Raw genomic sequence first — 22,620 nt, 5'->3', positions numbered from 1 at the left:
TTAAATCTCGAAAAATGGTAAAAAGTGAAGTTTTGGTACTTAAAAAAATATTTTTTTCTTAGCTCCTATGAGAGCAAGAGTTTTTGACTAGTCCTTTTTTTTAAAAGCTCTTTGAGTAGGATTTAAAATGATATGTAACTTCCCAAGGTTTTGCAATTCTAATATTTCCTGGTCATAAAAAGCATTGTTAGGTATTAAAAAAAAAAAAAAATGTGGTGCCCAAGTGGTATAAAATTTCATAATGGGATTGTCAAGGGTTCTTTCTAAAAAGTAGATCTACAGATATTTTTAGATATTGCAATTTTTTTCCACCATGTAATTGTTAATAACAGTAATTGAGAACTTGATAAGCGGTAACTGAAAATCCAGTGATTTCATTACCATAGATGTGGATAAAATTCAGACTGGGATTGTGATTGACTCATAATGCAAAAAAAGGCTTTTCACCATTTCACCACTTAATTTCTGAAGTTGAGTAGTGAACTATAGAAATTGGTGACTTCTGAAAATATTTACAGGAAAATTGCAGGGGGCAAAATACTCTTAATACCATATGGTATGCCTAGTTCCCTTCTTTCTTTGAGTGATTGTGACCCATTTCTATTGTTTTTGTCCTGGGGGATCTACTTTTGAAATGAGATTATTCGCAGATACATAAGAACATTCTCAAAAGTTTTGGTATTAGAAAAAGGAGCATGAAGTTCCCTATGAATGTAAAAATGTTCCCTTCATTGCTTGATTTTCTTCAACTTTGTCTAAAACCCACCCCTACCATCATTTTCTATCATAGCTGCAGAGATCAAGAATCCAACTATTTTTGAGCATTCAAGATCACCCTCGAAAATTGTTGTGCTCTCCACTCCTGAATTAGTACTTTCACTTGCACCTTATTCTTGTTCACTGGAATGAAACATCTTCTTGTTTCTGCCGTACAATTGTACTGTGCTGAAAATGTGTTAACCTAATTTGTTCATTGCTCTATCAAACCAATGTTGTGTAGTCATAACGTGGATAATGTAGGTCATTTGAAAATTTGCTGTAGCTGAAACTATTCTAGCAGTCCCTTAGACGCCACACAAATTTTTGCCATGTAGCGTGGCAAAAAAAAATAAAATAAATAAATTCGTTTTGGCCAAAATATCTTGATTCATTGTGGTTAAGAATAGAAAAATTAAAAATATTTTTAAACTGAGAATGTAATCCCATCACTGTAGTGATTTCATAAAGAACTAGAGTTCAGACCAATACATTTATAACAACTATTTACATTATCTTATGCTCTATCATATCTTTTTACTGCCTTTAACTTTGTTGTGTTGTTGTCGTATGGCAAGTACAAAATGAAATACTGTAAAAAAAAAAGTCCAATTGAGCCGAAAGCTTCAAGAACGGCTTTGGCGACTATCTACGGCCTTCTCTGTGTAGAACGTTCGCTTTGTGCAGTTCAGGTCAATTTTGAAGAGGACCGCTACAATGGATGGACAATTGAAAATGTGTTCCAGGTCAAGTTGTTTGCCTGGGCAATGTTGGCAATCTTTGAAGAGTCTGGATCATCAGGCATAATATTCATGCCCTTCAAGCCCCATTCTAAGTCTGGTGATTGTGGTAGTTATATCTCTGTTGTAGTTCAGTTCAAGTAAGAAGTATTTCTTCATTGAGTTGCCTTTAACTTTGAAAAGGAATAATGGAAAGAATGATTTTTTTATTATTGTTTATCGATTAACAAACCCATAGTGATAAAATTGCAAATATTCTGCTGAATCTAAAAGCTTCATTATAACTTTCTAAAAACATTTTCTTTTTGAAATCCCATTCTGAAATTTTTACCACATATTCACCCAGTTGTGCAGCCAGAAATTATCTGCAGAATGGGGGTTTTATTCATAATTAGCTTTATATGTGTATAAAGTACCATATTAAGAGTGTAAATACACTCAGAAACATTGAAAATAGCGCCCCAAGAAAGAAGAAAGGTATGAACGCAAAATTTTGCATATAAGAATAGTGACATCTGATAAGCAAATGATCCAAGTTTGGTGTCAATGTGCATGACCGTTTACCCTACAGTATCGGTGCAATTGGGAAAAACGTGCTATATAAACCAGTGCATGATTAGGGATTTATAAATGTTACGAGTACATCCCGATTATTAGGGAGCTGTAAAGAGTGAAGGATGCCAGGTCGATTAGATAGAAAACATTCTCACAGTTGGGCGAGCTTGTGAGAGGTTTGATCATTGGCATGAAAATTGCAGGTATGTCGACGAGCCGTGTTGCTGCTCAGGTGGATCGTTCGGAGTGTTCCGCTAGAAACTGTTGTAGGCAGTTTACAGGAAATGGTACCCACTTGCAAAAAACCGTGTCTCGAGCGACCAGGAAGTCGAGGAGGAGAGATAATGGAAGGATCGTGTGGCAAGAGCGCATAGATCTCACAGTGACTCGTTCCACCATACAAGCAGACGTAGGGGTAGCAGTTGTTCCTCGAACAATTTCTAGAAGTCTTGCAGCAGTGAATCTGTTGTCCAAGCGCCCTTTTTGCTTTCTCCCTTTAACACCAAAGCATAGACAACTCCGTCTACAATGGTGCGGAGCCAGAGCGGTGTAGGATGTCACTGACTGGCAAAAAGTGATGTTCAGTGATGAATCTCTGTTCGTTTAAGGGTGAGATAATAACTGCACACAGGTGCGGAGGCGCTCTGGAGAAAGATACCATTTAACCCATTTTATCGCACGACACACTGCCCGAACAGCGAGCATAATGGTCTGGGGTCCATAGCCTATGATAGCCGGTCCACTCTAGCTAAGGTACGTGGAACCTTAACAAGCCAGCGTTATGTTAATGACATTCTGGAACCACGTATAGGACCGTTGCTAAATGGTCTCCCAGAGGCAATTTTCCAGCAAGATAATGCTTGCCTGCATACAGCTAGAGTTGCTCAGGACTTCTTACATCCTTTTGAGACACTTCCATGGCCAGTTAGCTGCTCTTCCGACTTCTCCCGTATAGAGCATGTATGGAATCAGCTGAAACGCCAGATGCTGCGTGCTTCTCTGTGCAAGATTTAGAAGTGGCTGTTCAAAATTTGGGGGTCCATCTGCCTCAGGACAATGTCTGACGTTTAATTAGCTCAATGCCGGTTTGTGCTGCGATATGTATTGCAGCAACAGGGGGTCCAACTCTCTATTCAAGTTGAACTGTATTTTTCTTATTTCTTATGTATTTGTTTAATTGCTTGGATTTTTGGATCAAGTGTCTCTCTCACTTGTATTATTATGTATATTAAATTTCACTTCAACCCAATGCTTCCTTCTTGGGGCGTTATTTTCAATGCTCCTGAGTGTATGTGCTAAAACCAAGTGTTCTAGGGATTTTTTTAACTCGCTGCCTCACCCCCGACTGCGCCACGGAATACACCGCAGTAGTTATGTGTTTTTTTTAAACATGAAATGCTTTTTATGACCTTCAAATATTAATTTCGCATAATCTTGCCAAGTAACACGTCATTTTAAATCTTATTCCAGGAGCTTTAAAATAATACCTAGTAAAAATCTCGAGCTCTCATACGAGCTGAGAATTTTTTTTTTTAAATTTAATTCTGGAACTTCACTTTTTATAATTTCTCGAGCTTGTGGCTGGTCGCTGACCCAAAAACTAATTGGTCAAAAATATTTAAAAGTTTTTTTTTCCTGTCAAAACTGAGGAGCAGTAGATCCCATGAATTTTATTAGAATTACTTGTACGAGGGCTGTTCAATAAGTAATAAAACTAAATTTATAAAAAATACAGGACAACTTTAATCGTCATAATTTCTGCGAGACTAAATGCATTTATTCAAACTTTCTTTCCACTTCTTAAAAACTTCTGAATGTTTAGTTTGTGAGAGCTATTTCAAAACCGCCTCTGAAGAGTTTAGACATGCTTTGTTGCTTTCAAAATGTTTGCTTTGTAATGGTTTCTTAAGTTGAGGAAACAGAACTGATTGATGTAAAATTATTCTGAGATTACCCTTGGTAATAATAGCAGCAGTGTTACTCATTGTCTCTGTGATGGATGTTGAAGGTTGTCTCTCACATTCAATGTCTTCCATATTCTGCCTGCCTTCCTTAAAAGCTTTATACCGGCAAATAGTACTAACTCTAAACACTGCTTCATGGTCAAAAATTTCACCTATCATATAAAAGATCTCCGATGCTGATTTTTGCAGTCGAAAACAAACTTGAATTGCATAACTTAGTTCCAACTGCGCTTCCATTTTGACAACTGGCTGCATCTTGTAGGCCCCCGGCAACAGGCTTCAATTCAAACACGTGATAATCAGGAACATGAGTCTGTGCAGGCAATCTATCGGTAGGATTTGTTAATGCAGACAACAGACACTTCTCATACCATAGAAATTAACATTCTGATGAATGGTTTCACTGCAGTAAAATTACTCTTATTTCTTGTAGGCGCCCGCTAACAGTCTTCAATTCAATCACGTGATACTCAGGAACATCAGTGTATGCGCCAATTATCAGTAGGTTTTGTTAATATAGACAACAGACATTTCTCATGCCACAGGAATTAACATTCCGATGAGTGATTTCGCTGCAGTAAAATTAGTCTTATTACTTATTGAACAGCCTACGTAATTTGTAAAGCAATAAATGACGCACATGTTTTTAAACTACATTAATAAAATAAAAAAATGATGCATTTCTAAAAAATAAATGAAGTTTTGTAACTTGTGATTAGTTGAAGACCAGCATATTTTTTTAATTGTCAATAATATTACATTATTCTGATACCATCCACCTACAAACTACAATAGTCATTTTGTTTGTTTCTTTTTTAAATTTAAGATTAAATTATTGAAATAAAACGTGCCTTTGGGCAAAGGGGGTATAGGATTTAATCATATATTTATAATTTTTTGACTTATGTGCTGACTTAGGTTTTCTATTTCAATAGGACAAGTATAACTTTAAAAAGTTATTTTTTAGGATGGCAGTTAATTAGTCTATTAATTTAATCAATAATTTATTTATGTTTTATAAACAAATGTGCTGACTTTAAATTGGATAAGTACAACTGTTTTATATTTTTTAATATGATGGTAGGTAGCTAGTCAACTATTTTAATCATTTATAACTTCATGTTTGATTGACAAATGTACCAAACCACAATTAGTTAAGCTTACCTGCTTTGGGCTCCCTGGTAGGTCAAAGTAGGTTTTTGACATGTTTATAAAAAAGATAATAAATAAATATTGGGTTTGAATTAATACAAAAATCACTTTATTTTGAAGTTCAAGAACCCTGCTAGGAAATAAAACCGAAATTGTTGCGATAAAAATCCAAAAACTACAATTTTCGAGCGTTTTTTGAAAACCTACCCGCTTTGGGGCACCCTCCCATATAATCAGGTGTGTCTCAAAAAGGAAACAAACATATTTTAGTTAATAAAAGTGTACTCTTTAATATTATGAAGAAAAACCAAATTCAAGAGAACCCTTTTGAGATAATTCTTTTTGAAATTGAGACAAAATTGATGAAAAATTTGTTGCATTGTTAAAGAATACTCACGTATTGTGAGTGTAATTGTGCCAAAAGTTGCAAGAAAGAATCGATTATGTAAGACAACAAAAGCCTTTATTGAGGCAAAAATGTTATGTAAATAAAACATTAAAAACATTTGTTAGAATAAAGAATGAACTGGGCCATTGGGTATTTAGACTATTGCACTAACTAAAATAGCAGGAAAAAATATTTAAATATTGTACTATATCATACCCTACATTTGCTGCCTAATACTAATCCTTTTTACAACCTTGAGTAAAAACTTTCAAGTAGTGAAGAAAATGACTAGATGAAGTTCAAATCTTATACTACCAACATGGAGAAATTCAACTTAGCATCTTACAACTTGGAGGTAGGCTGAACATTCTGCTATCCTTCTATGCCTTACTCACGTTGATACAATTTCCGAACTAGTTGTAAACAAGCCTTCACATGGCTCTGATGGCTCACAGATCACATACTTGGACGGAGATCAATTGCCCGGTTGTTCTGAACGTAACGGCGATTCCCCTTAAGAACAGAAGTTCAAAACGACGTGCTCAACGCTCATTGGTCCACGTGTACCAAGTATGATCAATGTAACAACTTCTGGAACCTTCTACAACTTTCCCGCTCATGAGAGATCGTGACGAGGGCGCCACCAAGTGGCGAAAACATGGAAGTACATATTCGAACTTTAACTTTGGAGGATGTTTACCGGATGCCTACTGATGTAACATGCGGTCGAATGCCGTAAGTTTCAATTCTTATACAAATCTTTAAGTAGTAAGCAACGAGATAAAAATAATATAGGGTGAATATACTATTAAAAGATAACAACTCCCCCCCCCCTCTCGCTGACTTACTAGATCCTTGACATCAAAAAAATTCTAATTTGAATCTACTAATACTTTAAAATTTAACTTCATTTCAGAAAAAAAATTAAACCCAAAAGTCCATTCATCCAAATACATAGGAACATTCAATTGAACAATAACTAAACATTCTTCATCACAGAAGAATTCCACTTATAGCCAAACATTTCTTCTCTTCATCATCCATGACTTATGCATTACTTGATCCAGAGTCCATAGTCCAGTGTCCAAACAAGATCAGAAGTTGACAGTTCAGAAACATTTTTTTCCTTTTTTTTTTTTACAGTACACAACACAATCTGCAATAATAATAAAATCTGCGAGACAATGTGTTCAAAAATGTATATACATGATCAATTTTTTTTCTTTTTTTTTTCTTTTTTTTTCAATAAAACTGACTAGATTTGTTTCAAGTGTATACAAAAATATATATGCACATATGAATAAAAATTGGCCCCCCGTTTGATGTAAATTCCAAAAAATATATCACAGAAAAATACTTTCATTAAATCTGACTAGTTCAACCCGCGACAAAGGTTTTGTGAATATGTCGGACTTATTGTCCTTGCTTCTAACATATTTTACAGAAAATAGATTCTCATAGATTAAATCACGTATAAAAAACAATTTAACATCAATATGTTTAGTACGATAGTTTTTAATAGGTGATTTTACGAATTCAATTGCAGCTTGATTATCAACAAACAAGGTAGGTTTCATTTTAATTTCTTTTATAATTTTAGTAACACTACACTGATCTAGTACCCTATGAAACCATACTAGTTCTTTGGCGGCTTAACTCTAAAAAGACGGAGGGGCCTGTGTGGCCCCTCGCGTAGTTTGTTGTTTAATAACTCGGATAATATCTAACGGAACTTAAAGGAATTTTCTGACTTTTCATTATATGACACTATTTGAATGCTTGTTTAATCATTTAATCATTCGCCTCATAGTACTGTTAATATTGATCCTTATACCTAGAAAGAAGGGAGGGGCCACAGTGGCCCCTAAGCATTTTGACAATTAAAAATTTAATTTTTTTCCTTTTTCCTAATTGTTGTAGCATAAAAAAATGCCATTCACTCTAGTTTAACCCGTAACTTCCTCTTTATGCAGCCGGTTGTATATCCAAATGCTATAAACAGTACCGACTGCTTACCATCCTAACGGTGGCCATTGCTCTTAGAAAGGAAAACTAATTCAACCTTTTGCCCAGTATAGAGAGAAAAACTAAAAATAATTAAGTACTAAGTTTTTATTTAGTCATGAAAGAAGGTGTATCAGGCATGTGGACTCCCTCGGGAAGAATTTTTAAAAGAATTCACTCCAAAAATGGGTAGGGGCCACACTGGCCCCTTCAGTCTTTCTAGGTATACAGAAAATGTCAGTTGTTCTAGTGTTAAGTCATTGCCACAAATTCCGCTTCCATAGTTGACAGGCTAACGCTCTTTTCTTTAAAAGCACGCCAAGCTATAGGCGATTCATCAAGAAAAATTAATTGTCCCCCCATTGATGTCCTATCATCCCGATTAGTAGCAAAATCTGCATCAGAGTTAGCAATTAGCTGAATTTTATTACACTTTAGTTTTAATTGTAAATCTTTGGTGTATGCAACATATCCTAAAAGTTTAAGTAGCCCTTCCCAGTGAGAAAAACCTGGGTTATTTTGGAATTGACTAAATATATTTACCGCATAACTTATGTCGGGTCTTGTTCTGTTAGCTAAGAAAGATAAGCAACCCAAAAAGTTTCTATACGGGATACTTTCCATAACTTTTATATCTTTATCATTACCGGGACAGTCAGATTTTGAATATATTACACCTTTACTTATAGGTAATGATGAAATAGGGTATTTATATTCCTTAAATTTATTACATATTTCCTGAATATAATTCTTTTGATGCATTACTAAGCAATCATTTTTGTTTTCAAATTCTATTCCTAATAATTTTCTAGTGTTTCCCAAAATTTTTAAGTCAAAATGGTGTTTAAGTAGTGATATAACTTTTTGTATAAGAACATTACTTTTTCCAAATAATACAATATCATCAACATAAACCAATAATACAACATTTGATTCAAAAACATAAACACAGTTACACCATTGTAATTTAGAAAAACCTAGTGATATTAAAACATTTTCAATTTCGAAAAACCATTGTCTTCCGCTTTGGTGAAGACCGTAAATAGCTCTGTTTAGTTTACATACCAAATGTTCTTTATCTTTTTCCAGAAAACCTGGTGGCTGTGTCATGTACACATTTTCTTCAATGGATGCATATAAATAGGCACTTTTTACATCACATTGTATATTATGCCATTTTAAGTTAACTACCAACAATGAAAAGAATAAACGTATAATACTGAAATTGACTACTGGGCTAAATGTCTCATCATAAGACTGACCTTTAATTTGTTTAAATCCTTGAGCGACCAACCTAGCCTTTAGACGTACAATTTCACCCTTTTCATTTTTCTTAACATTATATACCCAGCAGCAACCCACAGGCTGTGCTTCAGCTGGCAAAACCACCAAATCCCAAACTTGTCTATCTTTCATAACCATTATTTCCTCCTGCATTGCTTTCTCATATTCCCCCTTTTGGTTTGACTGTAGAGCTTGTATATAAGTACGAGGAATTACAATGTCAGGATCTAGTTATATATCAGAACATTCTGAAGTTTCGGAATCTCGTGATTGACCAACTACACCCTCATACAGATGCTTTCCAGAAAAATCAAATAAATCTGGTCTATATTTAATGTCATGTTTAATACAATATCTTTTAACATCCTGCTGAGACCTTAGTCTTTTTGAACTGTTTTCCTCAAAGAAATATACGTCATTTCGTGATCCATCCTTTCTTTTTGAAACTTTTCAAATAAATTTAGCATCTCTTAAATTATATGAGCTGTCATCACTTGATGTGTCGTCACCTTCCCCTGATGGTATACCACTTTGAGCAAGTCGTTCAGTTTCTATGATAGGACTCTCATCATTTGTACTTTGTTCTGGGGTTGTATCCTCTTCCTCATCTACAAAAGTCAGACCTGGGGTAAACTCAAAATTGCCCATCACAGCTCCACTGCGTGAATTGGAGAACTCATCCTTGAAAAACTTCTTTTCATTAAAATTTACGTTTATGGTTTCTATTACTCTATTTTCATCAGGTAGCCATATACGATATCCCTTTGTACGAAAAGCATAACCTATTAAAATACCCTTACAGGCCTTTAAATCTAACTTCCTTCTTTTCTGTTTAGGAATTCCTACATAAGAAACAACACCATATGGTTTTAAATGTCTGACTGATGGAATACCTCCCCCGTAAAAATCAAAAGGAGTTTTCTTTTGTCCACTATGACAAACTCTGTTCCATGTATACACAAAATGGAGCATGGCGTCAGGCCAAAAACTTTGATCCATTCCACTTTCAACTAGAAGTATCCGAGCGCCATTTACAACCGTGCGGTTGAACACTTCAGCAACCCCATTCATTTCAGGACTATAACTGTTTGTCAATTCATGTTTGATGCCCAACTTTTTAAAGAAACTATCAAGGTTGTCATTCACAAATTCACCCCCATTGTCTGTTCTCACTGCTTTGACTTTTAATTCCATAAATCTTTCTGCCCTATTAATGTGGTTCTTTAGAATTTCGGGAACTTAACTTTTTTCAGCAATAGGATATAAAGAACTTCGTGGCGAAAAATCATCAATGACTGAAAGAAAATATCTTTCCCCCTTTCTTCCGGGTATGTTACTTGGTCCCCAAACATCACAATGTAGTAACTCTAAAGGTTTATTTGAACGGATTTTATCAACTGGTTTAAATGATACTCTCTTAAATTTACTTAATTTACACTCTTCACAATCAAGACTTTTATCTTTAAATACAGGAAGGCCTTTGGTACTGTGTAAATCACTGGTTTGCTTAATGTACTCTATGTTTACATGAGCCAATCTCCAGTGCCAAGTGTTCATACTTTCAACATTGTTATTTTCAATTTTAACATTCTTAGGTAAATGACTAGATATTTTTGGATTTACATAGTTTACACCATTTTTAAGAGTAGCTTTAAAAAGAAACTTTCCTTGATCAAAAATTTAGATAAAACCTTTACCCTCTTTAAAAGTAGCTCCTACATGGTCAAATTTTGGACCAGACAAAAGATTGTGTCTTAAATTTGGGAGAATATAATACATTTACTAATTTAATGGTTCGACCCCCAAAATTTGCAATTATGTCTCCCATTCCTTCAATGGGCAATGTATGTGATTGTACAGCAACTGCCATTTTCCGATCATTAACCGGCGAAAAATTCGAGAACATGTCCTTATCATTACAAAAATCGTGACTTGCGGCAGTATCAAAAACAAAACGCGAGGAATTAGTGTCCAATTTGTTAAAGTTCGCTTCAGAAATGTAAAATGCTCTATACTCACATCGAGTAGCAGAAGGTGATCTGGAACGCCTCCTAGCTCCTCTTCTCCCGGGATGATTCCTTTGGAAACCTCTGGTGGTACCTCGTCCTCTGGAAGCTGTCTTCAGGTTGGTGCCGCAATTTCTTACAATATGTCCATGCTTCTTGCATCTATAGCAGGTTGCTGGTGTGGACATCGCTCTTGTGTTGGATACCGATGACGCATGGCTATCGTGCAGTAAATCCAATTCCCTCAACTTGAGTCGACTTTCCTCACAGATTAGTTCAGAGACAATCTTTTTAAGTTTAAAATCAGCTTCCTTTTTAGCTAATATACTCCTGCTAATTGACTCAAATTTAACTGGAAGATACCGTAACAGTTGAAAACATAAACACTTTTCAGAAAAATCAGGGTCAATTGCCTTAATTCTTTCCAGAGACTATATCAATGGGTTCTTCTGGCTTCATTCTACAACTTGTTAGCTCAGTGAATAAGCTCATATGGACTGACTTGTTGGCTGGAAAAAAATGTTCACGTAATTTCTTAAAGGATTCCTGAGGGTCAAAACAATTTTCTATGATAGATCTCAAACGAGGCTCTATGCTTAAGTAGATGAGGGACAACGCCATTCGCTGACGAGCCAAGAAATCCTTTACATCTCTTTCAGTGACTCCTGCTTTCTCATTGACAATTGGTAACACTTCCTCACCATGTGCCATGCATTCTTGTCGAGTAAAACAAATTTAATGTCTGAACTCCATTGAACATAGTTATCTTCACGCTGTAAGGCAATATTAGGGACTGTAGTTGCCATTGTGTCCACTAATTATTATTTGAAGCGAAAATAACACAACTGTTGAACGCAGACCAAGAAGATTGAGTCAAAGTCCAAAAAAAAAAAAAAAACATAAATCCTAAACAACTCCAGCGAAGAATTCAAAAGTCCAAATTTCCAAAGAATCTCCAAGCTCAAAAAATTCTAAGTTCAAAAAAAATTCTAAGTTTCAAAAATTTCCTAAGTTTCAACATCCCTGAAAAATTTCTAAGTCCAAATTCAAAACATTTTTAAGTCCAAACTCAAAAAAGATTTCTAAGTCCACAAAATTTCAAGAATTTTCCCAAGTTCAAAATCTTGACAATAATTTTCAAAGTCCAACATTTGCCAAATAATTCATGATTCATTTGTTGACAGCCCCCCCCCCCCCAACGATATCTATCGCTTATCTGCACCATTGAAAACATCGACTAAACATTCGAGGCCAAAAGCAAAACATCCTACATGAATGTGAATAATCGACTGTTTCGACAATAATTGACTTTTATCATAATTTATAACTAGACAACACACTTAAACAAATGCCCGTAACCTCTCTGTTGCATTGTTAAAGAAGACTCACGTATTGTGAGTGTAATTGTGCCAAAAGTTGCAAGAAAGAATCGATTATGTAAGACAACAAAAGCCTTTAATTGAGGCAAAAATGTTATGTAAATAAAACATTAAAAACATTTGTTAGAATAAAGAATGAACTGGGCCATTGGGTATTTAGACTATTGCATTAACTAAAATAGCAGGAAAAAATATTTAAATATTGCACTATATCATACCCTACATTTGCTGCCTAATACTAATCCTGTTTACAACCTTGAGTAAAAACTTTCAAGTAGTGGGCAAAATGACTAGATGAAGTTCAAACCTTATACTACCAACATGGAGAAATTCAACTTAGCATCTTACAACTTGGAGGTAGGCTGAACATTCTGCTATCCTTCCATGCCTTACTCACGTTGATACAACTTCCGAACTGGTTGCAAACAAGCCTTCACATGGCTCTGATGGCTCACAGATCACATACTTGGACGGAGATCAATTGCCCGATTGTTCTGAACGTAACGGCGATTCCCCTTAAGAACAGAAGTTCTAAACGACGTGCTCAATGCTCATTGGTCCACGTGTACCAAGTATGATCGATGTAACAACTTCTTGAACCTTCTACAACTCTCCCGCTGATGAGACATCGTGACGAAGGCGCCACCAAGTGGCGAAAACATGGAAGTACGTATTCGAACTTTAACTTTGATGGAGGATTTTTACCGGATGCCTACTGATATAACATGCGGCCGAATGCCGTAAGTAAACACTCAATTCTTATACAAATCTTTAAGTAGGAAGCAGAGAGATAAAAATAATATAGGGTGAATATGCCATTAAAAGATAACAAAATTTTTTTGGCTGGATTTTCAACTTGGATAATTCAACAATTATTTGAGCTATCAATATGCCACTTGCATACCTTTCGGACACAACAACAGGCTACAAGCCAGGAAAAAATAAGCTTCATTAAGCTATTCTCTCAGCAGATACAAGCCAATGATGCATGGTTGGAATTTGTGAAAATGTGATTTTTAACCATCTTTGGCAGCAAATCGTGAAAAATGTACCTTGCTATGAGCTTTTGCTATGCAACTAGGCACTTCTACCCCAAAAGTTAATGCAAAACACCAAATATCAGTTTTGTAGCCATCTCAGGTCGCGAGCAATGAAAGAGCTTTTTTTTTTGGTGGTTTTGTCGTTCCAGTAGCGATACGAAAAAGAGGCCTTTACAAAACTATGGATATTTGGCAGAACCATACCACCTAAAGAGTTGAAATTTGACCTAGCTTTATTAAGTCTTTTGTGTACATTCAATAAAAATTTCATGAAAATTGGAGAAGGTCGAGTGTGGACCTTGTCTGAATATAGGACACTTGACATGGAATGACCCCTTTAGTTTAAGTTGGCCTCTTATTTGAACCTTACCGGAAACATTAATCTGGGGATCCTATGATTGAAACCACTTGTGCTGTAATTGATAGCTACTGCTATTGATTATTTCTTGCTGATTTGTTAATATTTTTTAACACATAATATTTTTGTTTTTGCTTCCTGTGGTTCAACTTCAAGTGAAAATTTTCTCAGAATCTTGATTATATTAAATTTGTTTCTAATATGATTCAAACTTTCAATATATCTGATAAGGATGTAGTTTATATTTCAATCATTTTATGCTGTTTCTCTTCTGAAGCAGTTATTGATCTGTTATAAAAATTTTGAAAGACAAATAGTTTCTTCTCCCTTTGAAAGGGAGCAAATTTGATCATTTCACATTCTGTATGAGACTCAAAATTGTTTTAAATTTTGCACTAAATCAAGCTAAAATGTACATTGATATTTCATAGAAGGAAATGTTTTTTTCTTTGTTTTTTTATTTTTTAATTAGAGAAGTGCAGAATTGTTTGAAGAAGTTTGCCGAATGAAAGCTAATTCAGAAGGTGATGCAGTTTTATGGGCTGATAGGGAGAACTCACCAACTTTCAGCACATGCTTTAGAATGAGGTAGAATTGCATGTTTTGCTTTATTATGCATGTATAAATTTTTTATCTTCATTAATGAATTTTTTTCTATGTCTTTAGCAAGTCATCTGAAGAAAACAGTAGTGACTCAGATGAAGAGTCTCAAGTTTTTGAATCAGATAATGCGCCTATAGTGTTACCTTCTGAAGAAATGAAAATGGATGTAGATAATCAAGAAGGTAACAATTTATTTTGTTATTTAACTGGAAAAAATAGTTTATAAAAAAGCAGATGTATTTATAATTATTGTTAACTTGAACTTCGAAAACTTTTGAAAGAAACTAATTTTTTCAAAGGCATTAGAGAGAGGAGGAAAATAAGGGAGAAAACTATAAAGAGACAATAAATTATAAGTCAAAAAACATAGTAATTAAGACAACTATTAGTTATTTACAATTTAAAAAATATTTTGATGAATTTTGGATTCTGGTTGCAAATGAAATATTATCAGGTATATGATTAAAAGGGACCATAGCAATTTTATGATGTGCACCTGCATGGAAAAGTACTTCTGAAACATACAGAAACTGTGCACCTTTGTTATTATTAATTGTTCAATCAATTGCATGTTAAAGGGATGCATTTTTTTTTTCAATAATAAGAAGGCAGAAATGTTTTAGTTTTTGGATAGTTTTCTTCTTACTTATTCATTTTTTGGTAGAAACTGACTTCTCCATATATTTTGACTTCATTAATGCCACCTGCCAAATCTACTGTTTTTTTCCAGGAGCTTCCTGATTTTTTAGGCTGTGTCCTGATTTTCAGCTTAACTCTGATTTTCACCTCCTTAAAAATAATCATTAAATTTGAAAAAAGAAAAAGAAAGAAAGTGACTAGTGCTACTTGCTAACTTGCTTCTTTATCATAACAGCAATCATTCTGAATGAAACAAAACATCTTTTCACCACAATGACCTACTTATGAGTTAAAAAGATACATTAACTATCTGAAATTCACAGGAACAATTCTTTAAATGTTGTGTAACAATTATACATTTTTGATGTCACACTAATTTCAAGTTAGTATTATTACATTGCATCAAACTTTAATGTACGCTTTTTGTCATTGGAGGTACATTTAAGACTTCTGTATACAAGAGCCATCCGGAAAGTAGTACCCATTTGCGAAATAAAGACACAGAAGTAAATATCAACAAATGTAAACATTTTTATGTAAAAGAGCATACCTTAAACTACTTCTCCACATAATCTCCAGGCAAATTTAAGCATTTGTCATAACGTATGACAAGTTTTTGTATTATAGCATCATATTCCTCTGCGGCCAGCCGATTGAAATACGTAGTCACGCCTTCTTTAAGTACTTCATCTCTGTCAAATCTTTTTCCCGCCAAAAACCCTTTAAGTTTTGTAAAGAGATGAAAATCTGAAGGGGCCAAGTCCGAGCTAACGGTGGATGGTCGAATATTTCACAATTCGCAACTCCAACGAACTATAGGGGGCACTGAAGTCACTGTCTAATGGCGGAATTGAAAACTAAAACAAACGCACATGGTAACGAAGAAAATGCTAAAAGTGTTGTGATTTTTGTTCGTACGTATGATTTTTTTCGCTTTATTCTTTTTAAATTAATTTTCAAAGTCTTGTGGATATTCTGGCCCACGTAGAAAGAAATGAGAATTCAAGAAGCATTACTAAACGTCAAAGATTAATGCAAACTACGTAGTTCGTAGTTCTAAGCAGCTATTTCCATGATGTTGAATTCGATATTTATCAATTCTTGATAAAACTAATTAATAATTGTGGCCTGACAAGAACAACAATTAATGCTAGAAAATTCAATATGACATTACAAATTATTATCGAAAGAAGATGATACTTCTTTGCCTTGCTTGGCTAGCGCTTATTTTTTTTCCATTTGTAGCTGAGTTATTTCTCTCGAATTCCCTAATCGGTTCATTTAAAAATTTTCTGTTTCGATTTTTCTAATTTCTGAGTTACGATTTAATTGTGTCATATTATGCAAATCATCAACAAAATTCTCACGGATATATGGTGGTAGTTTTCTTTTCAGTTGATTGACCATTATTTCTTTTCACTTATCGAATTCTGTAATCTTACTACCATTTTATTCCACTCATGATAAAAATTAAAAATGGTTTAACTAAAAACGCGAAATCTCGCCAAGGCTACTTTGCTCGCACAATACCAAAATTATAACCCTAAACAAATTTGGCGAAACCTTTCAGCTGAGAATAAAAGGAATAAAGTAAATTCTTTCTAGGTTAAACATTTTTCATTTTGTTCTACGATAATAAATCCAAGAAAATATTTTGCATACTGTCCATTCCAACTAAATGCTGCTGTAAAATATGATTAGTTAAATTAATTTAAGATTAAAAAAAGCTCATATTCTTACAAATTCATACAATAAAAAATTTTACCTGGTATAACGTTATCCAATTTTGTTAATCCAGAGTTTTCTTGTTTACGCGTCCACCATTTAATACTTTTTTGAAAGAAATAAGGAAAACTAACATTATTTTGAGAAGCTCGAGAATACTCTTAGGGGACGAATTAATTTCTGTAGCTGAAAGCAAACTAAGACACATCGATTGCGTTAATAAATACTCAGAACAAACTGCCTGTGTTTACGTCAACAGACACACATGGAACTAAAACGTGGCAATGTTTTAGTTCATTCGGCAGTTTTGTAAATCACCGCAAGGTAGCGTATTCGAGCGCTGGAGTTCCGAATTGAATTGCTGCAGAAGTTGTTGTGTTATCTCTGCTACATGAGGCCTGGCATTGTGATGGAGGAGAATGACGCCATCAAACAATAGACAAAATCGAACGTTTTTTGCGTTAAGAAATTTTATAACAGCCCTCACTTCAGAACTGGCGGCATTCTCATTTTTTTTAAACATTATGAACGGCCACAGAAACAACACAGGCAATGCTAGCGTCACGGAACTTGCAACAGAGAAGGCAGACAAGCCACTGAAGCGGTCTTACCTTGACCGGTTGCTATTCGCGTCGTCAGCGCCTCATGCAGCGGAAACGGGTACTACTTTCTGGATGGCCCACGTATGTCTATGTAATATATACATGCATAACTTGTTTTGCTGAGTAGTACTTTTAGGAGTAATTGAAAGTTAATTTTATTTGCAAATACTGATGTATTATTTTTGAAGATTGTTAAATTTCCATATGGGAACACTTACAAATTATCTCAAACTGTAAATAATATTTTTTTAACATCGAAGTTTTTTCAACAATCTTTTCCAAACAAAAGGTAAATGTCTAAGCATAATTTAAAAATTTCCTTACTGAAAAATGCTCACATATACTAATTCTGTATTTATTAGAGGTGCGACATCGATGGCAAAACATAGATGTTAGAAATTAAAAAATCGATGGCATTGATACATCGACCAAAAAACATCGATGTTTCCTAACATCAATCTTTTTATCAATGTATAATATACATTTTTGAATATACTACACTAATTTAAACAATACAAAAGAATACGTACCTGACGAATATATTGAAAATACGGAACCTCAAATTATGAATATAATTTAATAAGAATAGTTTCGCAACCTTTTGGTATTATAGTAGGACAAAAATTGATAATAAGACAAGCATCAATCAATACAAACTAGTTATGGTTATAAAGAAATATTTTCAAACTGAATGAAACTAAATGTAAATTTACATCAAAAAAGAATCAAGGAAAAAATGTATCATAGCACTTACCGTCAGTTGAATGATGAGAAAAAGTTGCTATAATAAGCACATTTAAAAATACAAAATTAACTCTAACAATTATTTTTAAGAGCAAGAAATATGTATCGTACTGTTACTTAATAATTAAACCCAAATTGCAAGTAATAGAGGGAGGACTTGTTGGGGGAAATCGATTAGTAACCCCGAATATTGGTGTTGACAATTTGGAGAAAAAGAAGTTTGTTTACTGTGTCTCCTAGAAGTGCTTTTCTCTTTTCGCAGACTATTCCACCAGTCAGAGAAACATCTCTTTCCGATGGAACAGAAGTTGCCATCAGTATGAAACACTTTAAAGCAGCTTTTACCAGCTCTGAATTTTTAAAGTTATAACTTTTTCACCGTAGTAACGTATAGGATTTTCCTTTAGTTTAAGAACTGGAGCTTTAAAATAGACTGCAAGTTCTGGCACTGACTACCAGTGTCAGGTTCTTCCAATAGCTTTGACCTCTTCCTCACTCTCTAGTTAATCTTCTATCTCTTGTAGTGATCTTCCCAAAAATCATCCTCTACACAGAAAAATTGATCTTATAAAATAGTGCAAAAAAACTATTATTATTTTTGGCAATTTCATAAGTAAACTTAATTACCTAGCGAGAAAATTGAAGCAAATTTTATGATAATTTTCAGTTAAAATGCAGAAGCATCAACATCAAAACCAAAATATCGAAACCAAAACATCGATGGTCCAAAAACATCGAAAGTAAAACATCAATGCTAAAAGCATCAATGTTTTAACAAAAACATCGATGTTTCCAAAACATTGACATCGGTGTCGCACCCCTAGTATTTATCAGTGACTTGAGGTCCAGCCATGCAAGTCAAACAGAGATTGGGCACTCAAAAAAAAAAAAAAAAAAAATTCATTTCTCATTTGTATGCTCATAATTGACAGGAAGTATTAATTATAAGTTTTTTCTTATTGTGACTTTCACTAAAAATAAGTATAAAAACATTTATTAGTCACCCAAACGGTGATTTCCCTGGAGCAAGTATCTGCAGAAAGGAATGACAGAACCACTTGCTGCAACAAGTCGAATAGCCCATGCATGAGGAAGACTGAAGGGGTGTTGCTATGACAACACAGTATTGCTGTGGCTGTTATCTAATGATAAGAGACCTCTGTTGGGGTTTCTTCAGATTCGAAACCGAGCAAACAGTTCCAAGCATGGAGAGATTGCAGGGTTGCCATATTCGCTTTTTTTGAAATCGTCTGACTTCTTAGCTTTTTTTGAATTTGGACCGGACAAAAGCGGCTTTCTAATCTACTGATTTCAATTAATGTGAACTGTTAAATGCTCTGAAAGAGAGGAAACACGTTTTTCAATTCTATTTTTGAATATTTTGCTGTAATGAACGACGAATGGAATACATATTTTACAAATGAACTGTTAAATTAAATGCAGTATTCGCTTCTAAAAACGCTTTACATGGTTTATCTTAGTAGTATTTTATAATGCTATATATTTTTGACCCCAGTTTCAGCCATCATTTGTTTTAACGTATTACTAATGTGCATTTCCAATGTAATTTTTAATTAATCAGTATTTTGTGTTACATATTTGTTTTTTCTGCATAAAAAATGTTCTATTCAACATGACAGTAACTAGAATTAAGTTTTTACTCTGAAAACACAGGTATACTACAAATAAATATTATTAAGTATAAGTAATAATATGAAGACAATCAGATACATAACAACTGCTTGGGCACTCACTTGGGCCGCCACACATACCTGGTATTAATTATATGAGCTTTACAAAAATGAACTCTATTCTCATCAATATTTATTACTTAAAGTTTTCCACTGTTGTGGAGTGCAGTTAAAAAATTCTCCACTTTCTAAAAAAAAAAAAAATCCAACAAGTAATGTTTATATTCTTTGTCATAGTTTGTAGACTTTGCAAACTCGCATTTTGAATCAGTTAATAGTTATTTGCAATTACAGTTTGTATGTCGAGTTTCAAGTGTATTCTGTAGTTTCAATGAGATTTTAATTCATGGATTGAAGCAGAAATCTATAACAGCTTGATCTTAGTGAAAATTAATATGGTTATTGAGTACAAGTTATGGTGACAGGAAAAAACGTCCCCAGTAAAACGTCCCCGGAAATAACGTCCCCGGATGAAACATCTCGGGAAAAAACGTCCCCTAGGAAAAATCGTCCCTTAGGAAAAAACGTTGAAAATGCGTCCCGTATAAACAAAAGTGAGATGCAAAGTGTTTTACCATTTCCACTGACGAATTGCATTTTGTTCAGCATTTGTTTGAACACTCTGTTTTATAGTAATTAAATAGCGTCAATGTGCGAGAGATACTGGCGATAAGAGAAAACAGAGAAAAAATTTCCCGTAAAAAATTCTAAATTCAGTTTTTAACTTAAAGCGCCAAGAAAACTACACATGAAATCAAAAATATTTTAGTGACGCCATCTATTAGCTAGCTGGCTAACTAGAGCCGTACTATTGTAGGGAGTTGAAGCAATTCATAAAGGCAATGATGTATGTCTCTTGTTAACTAGATACTTAATAGATGGCGCCACTAAAACCCTTTCTTAATTCAATGTATTCAACCAAAATGCTGCTAAAGTTTTAATAAATTGCATAAAATGATTAAAAAAACTTAGCATCTCAATTTTGTTTATACGGGACGTTTTTTTCATGGGGGACGTTTTTTCTAGGGGACGTTTTTTCATAGGGGACGTTACTTCCAGGGACTTTTCTTCCGGGGACGTTTTGCTGGGGACGTTTTTTCCTAGAACCACAAGTTATTATATGCAAAAGATTTTATTTATTAAAATTTATTTTCAAACTCTCTTTCACAACATTTAAAGCTAGTAATTTATTTCTGATGATTTTAAGTCCAATTTTCTCTGAATTATTTGTTAATTTCAGCTTAAAAAATTCTTTGGTAAAGTTTCAGAAAAGTGTTTGTGCAACTGATACTGAAGTAAAATGTAAAATGGATATTATAACTTTGAATATGTTATGACGTACTCATTTTCTCGAATATTGTATTGTATCACTATTTAATATTAAACTAGAAAATGTTGATCTAGATATTTACTTTCCTGATTTTTCCTCCCAGGTATTTTTGATGGTGTTCCAATGGACGTGGCCCCCGCAAACATACCAAATCCTTGGGAATCAGCAGATGTTGCAAACTCTTCTTCAGATGAGCAATGCAGTTGGGCTGATTTCAGCAATTTTAGTTCATTTGGGGCTTCCACATCTGATCGGTATCTTTCTTTATATATACAGTGGCTCCCAAAAGTCTTCGTACACCTACGACTTTCAAAGAAATAGGCCCCAAATCATTGGTTAGAATTAATATTTCGGAACAGGTATTTAATTAAAAGATCTATGATCAATTTTTAACAAAACTGCATGAAAATTTATTTTTTTTTAAATCAAAAACCGAAAAGTGCCGGAAATTTTATCTCACAAAAGTCTTCGTACACTTAATAAAATGTCTATATATTATTGAATAATCTAACTTTTGATTAAGTTATTAATTAGTAGAATATCATAGAGTATTCATAACACCTTTTAAACGTCTGGGAATAGATTTCATTCTTTTTCTTTCTTTTTTTAGCGTAATTTCTGAATAAGTGTTCTACCACACTTCGAGTATTACTATTTCTAGCTCTATTTTCATTTAAAAGCCCTATATTGTAATCTAGCCACCAGATATCTCTAAAAACGTTACATTAAGTTACAATCTGGAGATTGAGGGGGTATTTTCTAAACTTTGAGACAACTTTCGAGGCACTAGACTCAAACGTTGAAAACCGTGTGCTTCTTATCGTTATCTTGATAAAAAACAAAGTTGTTTCCAATAACCAAATTTTTGGCTAAGAGTTCAAAACTGGTTTTTAAAATATTTAAAGGACAGCATGATTCATTATTTCATCAAAAAATTACAAACTACCAAGTGCTGATGCTGATATGCACCCTCACACTAAATTACCTTCACCGTCCTGATTAACTTATCCAACTAAGTTCTTAAGATTAACTTCCTAATTTTTTCTTCTACTTACAGCTATACAACAATGTAACCAAAAATGTTGAATTAATTTTTATCTGTAAGTAACACATGATTCTCAACTGTTTTTAGCTTATTTAACATTGATTTTGGGACGAAAAGCGTGAGCTTTCTGTTTTCGCACGACCGAGAAAATTTCTGCGGGAAAAGGTCCCATTTAATCCAGCTATCAAAGAACTTGGCGAACAATTTTAGGTGAAAATTAAATGTAAAATGTTCCATTTAACTCTGCAGAAACTTTTACAGTACTCAAATGTGTATTTTTCATAAATTTTTTTAACATTAAATCTACGATCACGTTTTGTCAACTTTGCCGGTTGACTTTTTCTTATCTTGTTTTTGGTCCCATTCCTTTCTTTAAAGCATTTTTGCAAGCACTTTACTATACAAACAAATAAATTAACTAATTTAGAGACATTTCAAACCAATTTACCACTACTGTGGGAAAATTCAAATTTTGAATGGCGTTTGCGTTTTTTTACGAATACCAGCCATTTTACAGTAATAAGCAATATATTAAGGAATAAAAAAACAAAAAATTAAAGCCAAATGATTTATAAGGGTCAACACAATGCAAAAATATCAATAAAACGGCATATG

General features: G+C 33.9%; 1 protein-coding gene across 1 annotated transcript in view; it reads left to right on the top strand.

Annotated features, from left to right (window-relative positions):
* LOC129219299 (serine/threonine-protein phosphatase 6 regulatory subunit 3-like) overlaps positions 1–22,620 on the top strand; it is a 129,909-nt gene that overhangs the window by 83,085 nt on the left and 24,204 nt on the right. The window contains exons 19-21 of the mRNA XM_054853641.1: positions 14,099–14,214; positions 14,293–14,411; positions 21,064–21,214. Coding sequence (XP_054709616.1) covers positions 14,099–14,214; positions 14,293–14,411; positions 21,064–21,214 — 386 coding nt within the window. The remainder of the gene's footprint in view (positions 1–14,098; positions 14,215–14,292; positions 14,412–21,063; positions 21,215–22,620) is intronic.

Source organism: Uloborus diversus, chromosome 3 (genome assembly GCF_026930045.1).
Source record: "Uloborus diversus isolate 005 chromosome 3, Udiv.v.3.1, whole genome shotgun sequence".
Lineage (NCBI taxonomy): Eukaryota > Metazoa > Arthropoda > Arachnida > Araneae > Uloboridae > Uloborus > Uloborus diversus.
This window is presented reverse-complemented; position numbering and strand designations above follow the sequence as displayed.